The 5,288-nt window shown below is 46.3% G+C and overlaps 2 protein-coding genes across 2 annotated transcripts; one reads left to right on the top strand and one right to left on the bottom strand.

The window, feature by feature from the left end:
• On the bottom strand, positions 1-919 carry PtA15_3A735 (uncharacterized protein; the record flags this gene model as incomplete). Its single annotated transcript, XM_053167732.1, has 4 exons — positions 1-20; positions 155-284; positions 388-615; positions 713-919. The coding sequence occupies 4 exons, from the start codon at positions 917-919 to the stop codon at positions 1-3; spliced, it is 585 nt and encodes a 194-aa protein (XP_053018920.1).
• A 2,108-nt stretch (positions 920-3,027) lies between these two features.
• Positions 3,028-4,370, top strand: PtA15_3A734 (uncharacterized protein; the record flags this gene model as incomplete). Its single annotated transcript, XM_053167731.1, has 2 exons — positions 3,028-3,124; positions 3,199-4,370. 2 exons carry the CDS (start codon positions 3,028-3,030, stop codon positions 4,368-4,370), a joined length of 1,269 nt encoding a protein of 422 aa, XP_053018919.1.
• Positions 4,371-5,288: the final 918 nt, after the last annotated feature.

Genomic DNA, 5,288 nt, shown 5'->3' with positions numbered 1-5,288 from the left:
TTATGCGCCAAAGTAGAAACCTGTTGAGGTTTTTATTTATTTCGTGAAGCCGATTCAAGCCAAGAAGAGAGAATACGATTAGTGTCAGGTTGATTGGGGGGTTGATTGATTGAATCATATGATGAGATGAAGATCAAGTTTAAAGATGTCTTACGATAGGAAAGATAAGCAGCCAGGATGGCAAGTGGCACCATGAAACCCCAGCCCCCTGACTGTTGATCGGAGGTCGATGTATGAGTTTGTTGGGTTGACTTTTTGGTGACCGGCGGTCCTTTGGGTGCCCCCTGAAAGAGGAGAGGATGGGTCGAGCGATTAGAGACGAGTCTGAAGACTGGCCGCTGAAAGATGACGATACCAAAAAAAGAGAGGGACAAAGTATAAGCTGACCTGTTTGCAACTTCCTACGCAAAACTGCTCCATCAAGGTCCGGGCCTCTTCACTATGGCCGACGTCCTCGAAAGATTCGGTGGCATCCTTACCAGCTTCACTTAATAGGACTTCATCACCACCTGGATGTTCCTCCAAGAACTTGGATACTGCGTAGACCTTTCCACTGATGACCAGGTGCAAATTGCCAGGGGTTGAAAGCTTGGAGAGCTCTTCATACGTGAAATCCTGTTGTTTGTTGTTTGGGAAAAGAAAACAAAAGATGTAGTTTGAGTCAACAGACTACATAGGTCGAATGTGGATTTATCAATTCAAAATGGCTTACTTTATCTTCCGACATCAGGTCCAAACGTTTCGGATATCGATTAAGGCAGTGAGCACTGAGGCTAGTCTGGGTATGTAGTCTGGTTATCGTCACAGGTTCAGCCTGGCTCGGCTTCACAAAGGTCTCTCCTGTCCGGCTGAACCGGATCCGGGGACCCGGATCCGACACGGCACCACGGGCCGCCACCAGTCTCACACACTCATCCATCCCATCCCACCCCGCCCTCCCCCGATTCCTCTCAACTTCACTAAAAATCCACCAACCCATGCCAAACCCCCTGCTGCAGTGCAATCAACCTTGCTGATCAGTCGACTGCTTTCGAAAATCAAGGAAAAATCGCAGGCGGCGTGCACATAACGAGGTTGCCTTACAGGCCAAGATGCAGGCCCTACGGAAACCAGGCTCAAACATCGGCAATGCTGAACTTGGAGTGAGAAAAAGTTTTGCGGTCCACCAATTCTACAAGGCCAACTCTGCAAGTCTCTAGCTTAACAAAGCCTCTCGAGCGGAGGGTCCGGGGGACCCCGCCCGGAGGGCTCTCCGCAGGAGAGGCTTATGTGTTATGTCTTGATTTAAGCAGGAGCAGAAAGGATCTGCTACACTAAAAATCCCAACCAATATAGAAAAACTGAATACACAGAGTTTTAGGTTCTGTTCTTGCAAGGAATTTGAGCCACTCATTTATCTTGTAGCCAGAAAAACAACTCCTGGAGTCCCAAACAAGTGGAGCCTCATTTGGAAGACTTGTGCATTTTTGATCTTTTGAAAAGGTCAACAGAGTGGGATAGAAAAAATCTGAGTAGACCAAATTGTAGAGAAAGAAAAGTAGCATAGGGTGCAGATAGGGCATATTGGTGGAGAGGCTGGGGGAGGAGCTATAAAATTTTTAAAAACCTCTCAGCCAAATGAACTTTCTGCTCCCGCGTAAAATTTGGGATAATGCGCAAGTCCCTCCCTGCGGGAGGGGCGGCTTTGCCGCCAGCCACAGCGCTCCCACCAGGGGGGACTTGTGTTAAGTTAGGCAAGTCTTGCACGCTAGATTGCAGCGCAAGCCTTCAAATAGCACTGTTCACGTAAGCTAAACATCAGCAAGATTGAAATAAAGTTTATCCCATTGTGCCAGCCAATTTGGCTGGGAAAGTATGCTGATGTATATCTCTCACATGGTCATAGATTTCTTACGTGAACAGTGCTAATACAGTTGCGAGGGGCATATTACTGTACAGAGTAAACCCCCGGGGGTCCCCGGTTCGGAATTTTTGGATCTGGGAGGAAAAGAAACCCGGGAGATTCAGCCTAATTTGGCAGGATCTGACAATGAATTTCTGAATGAACGACCTCTGGGATGGTCTTGAGTCCCAAGGAGAAGCAGCCAGTGATGCCCATGTGTGGATCAAACAGAACCTTGGCAGATCATCCTTGAAGACATATGTACCCGGGCAAGAACAGAAGCAACTGTGCCAAGAGTAAAAGTGGCGGGCTGCAGGTTGGAAAACCCATCCGCTGATGATTGATCTTTGAACGTGGTTGTCTCGCGCCATCAAGCTTGTTATGCACTTCTCCTATGTTCAAATTGTGTGAAGGGTGATGAGAGGATTCTGAAGAGGGCACTTGGACTCTGTAGCATTCTGAAGAGGGCACTCAGACTCTGTAGCTATGGGCTGATGAGTGCTCGGACCCCATGGCTATGGGTTTATGAGCTCCATAGTCATGGAATTACAGCTTATAAAACCATAATTATGGGCTTATGGCATGTACTTAGCAGCGGGTTCGTAATGTAGGGGCCAAAAAAAAAAAAAAAAAAAACTGGCTGGTCAGAAACCTTAGCCCGGATAGAACTAGAATCTACAACCTCCAAAAGGCCCAAAAATATCATTTACATGTTGTAGTAAGCCCATATGCATGGGCTTAATTTGGCCCGCATCTCAGATTTGATTTTGCGGGCGAGGTCGTACAGTAATATGCCCCTCGCAACTGTAGGACGGTTCACGTAGGGATTTTTTAACCCTGCTGATGTTTTAAATCAGCAAGCCTTCCCAGCCAAATTGGCTGGGACCGTGGGATAAACTTTATTTTGGTCTTGCTGATTTCGGCCCTCGTGAACCGTCCTAATCTTCTGCTTCGCAAGTTGCCTCGCTTCGCAGCGCGCCCCTGCGGGGAGCATTGGTAATTTGGTGTCAAGTTTGCTGCCAACTTTTGATATGAAGGGAGGACTGACTAAGCTCAATCCACGGTAATGCCCAGGGAGACCCTCTGGTCAAGACTCAAAGTTAACACCCTTCACAGATAACCCTGAACAGCTCAACTGCAACACCATGGCCAACTCTCAAGAACGCGCGATGTCAGGGCTGATCGAATCCTTCAGCTCACTTGGAAATGAAGGTAGTTCAGATCAGATCAAATACCACGAGGGTATGTGATCTGCACCACACCTTGAAGAGTTGGCAAGACTGGCTGATTCGGTTCAGCAAATCCTATGTGAATAGTTGTGGTCGCCAATGAGATAGGACGTATCAGCGATGCATATTACACACTTTCCGATAACATCGTCAATCGCCCAGACCCACTCGTACTATTCAACCAAGTCGAAATCAGAACGGAGCTCATAGATCAACTCAAATCAAAACATTTCCCTAGCCTAAAACGCCAAGTCACAGCCCTTTCGAACGCACTTATCAGTCGCTCCAATCCTAAGACCACCCCAATTTCGCAACTCAAACTAGCGCTGAAAGCTCTGTCAAAGCTGGATGTCACCTTGGGTAAAATTAAATTTGCCGTGGCTTGCATCAACCCAGGCTTGGACCCACAAGAAGTCAGGCATGACCAGGACTTCAAGAAAGCGAAACAAGCCACATGTTCCCGCCTGGGTCTCATAGCAAACGTGGTGACCGGAAACATTTGCGACTTTCTTCGAAACTGTCATCGTTTTATGGTGGGGTCAGGGCTCGCAGTTGCCGTCGAGGACGCTCAGAGGAGGAGAGAAATGCTCGCGATGGCACATATTTCCTCCGTTTCTATCGACAGGGCACTCGAATTCATGAACATGTCTGAATTGAATTTTATCCGAGATGGATGGCAATCGCACATAGACTCGATGGATGACTGCCTCCAAAAGTTTATCACATTCTGTAATCGACCCGCACCTCAATCAAAACATCGAACTCGTTCCCGGCCTGTGAATGAAGATCGGAATACTAGATCCAATATAGCACCACTACGCGGTCAACCTCGTACAATAACATCGGTGATCGCACTGATCAAAATAACAAGGATGTTATTGGCAAAGCTGCAACATATGTCAGCCGATAAAGAAAACTTCAGCATGGTCACCAATCTGACTTCCAGGGAGCTCGATATATTCACTCAAATGGCTACCATGCTTGCTGAAAGTATCGAGAAGCTGGTCGAGGCTCTGTGCGGGGATATTGACGGAGACCAGTTCGAAGATATCATGACTATCCATGATTCAATCTCTCAGCTTCAAACTTTCCCTAAAACTATCTTCTTTATGGCCGACCATATTTTTCTCCCTGTGGTCCATCAAGCAGATCAACCTTCTCATAAGATGTACTACAAGGCTTGGTTTTATCAGTGGAACAGACTCCACCAGTTGGCCGCTCAAAACTTCCTCGATGCTTTCAGATTCAACCCAACATAATAATTTAATAATCTAAAAACCCTTTTTTGGCCCATTTTGTTCTTCCTCGACTTCGTGGAACCTTCTGTCTAGAATCCGGTTCCAGTAAAAAATAATTTGTGTTGTGTACATCGACATGTCATGATAAGATAAAACATTGCAAATGAAAGACCCCATGTGTAATTGCCATGATCCTCTCACATCTTTCCAGGCCAAATCCGGCCAGAAAACGTGTTCCAATCAGGTGATTACCGGATTAGACCCAAAAAGTCTAGATTGTTGCAGGGAAATCTAGCTTTTTGGGCTCTTGATCACTTCTGGAAGACCTGCAGATCTTGATGGGAAAGTCATCCCTGACCTATCCGACTCAGCGGGAAGGACAACTCAACCAACTTGCTATCTTGGCATGACCCCGCAGTTGAAACCCAGTTGGGCACGTTGGGTAACCCACCCCAGCCAACCAAGGCTGTCATTCTCAGGTTGGGCCCACATTGGGCTTATCCAGAAAGAAATAAAAAAAGCATGTTTTCTTTGTGCTTCCTCCCATGTGAAGAAAAAGGCCACACATGTGAGAAATTACAAAAAAAAAAAGAAAAGAAAAACTTGACAAATTTGCAAGGTCTGAAACACTGAGGATACTTGGAATAATGTGGACTTGGGTTGATTTGTGGCAGGGAAATTCAAAAAATGGTATTTAGCACTATATAGTGGTTTCTGCATGAGTTTATGGTGCTCAGGTTGACCTCTCAAATGAGTGAGGGTTGTGGGTTCAAGCCCTAGTCATTAAGTTTTTGGCCAGAATTGTGTATTTAAATTCCCCAAAATTCCACATTGTGGAACTACTCAAAGGTGGGAATAGAGCTTGGAAGGGAGATGGATAGCAACACTAGTACTAATTTAAGCTATGGAAGGGTGTTGGTGAGGCTGCCTTCCTGAATA

The sequence above is a fragment of the Puccinia triticina genome, chromosome 3A, assembly GCF_026914185.1.
Source record: "Puccinia triticina chromosome 3A, complete sequence".
Lineage (NCBI taxonomy): Eukaryota > Fungi > Basidiomycota > Pucciniomycetes > Pucciniales > Pucciniaceae > Puccinia > Puccinia triticina.
This window is presented reverse-complemented; position numbering and strand designations above follow the sequence as displayed.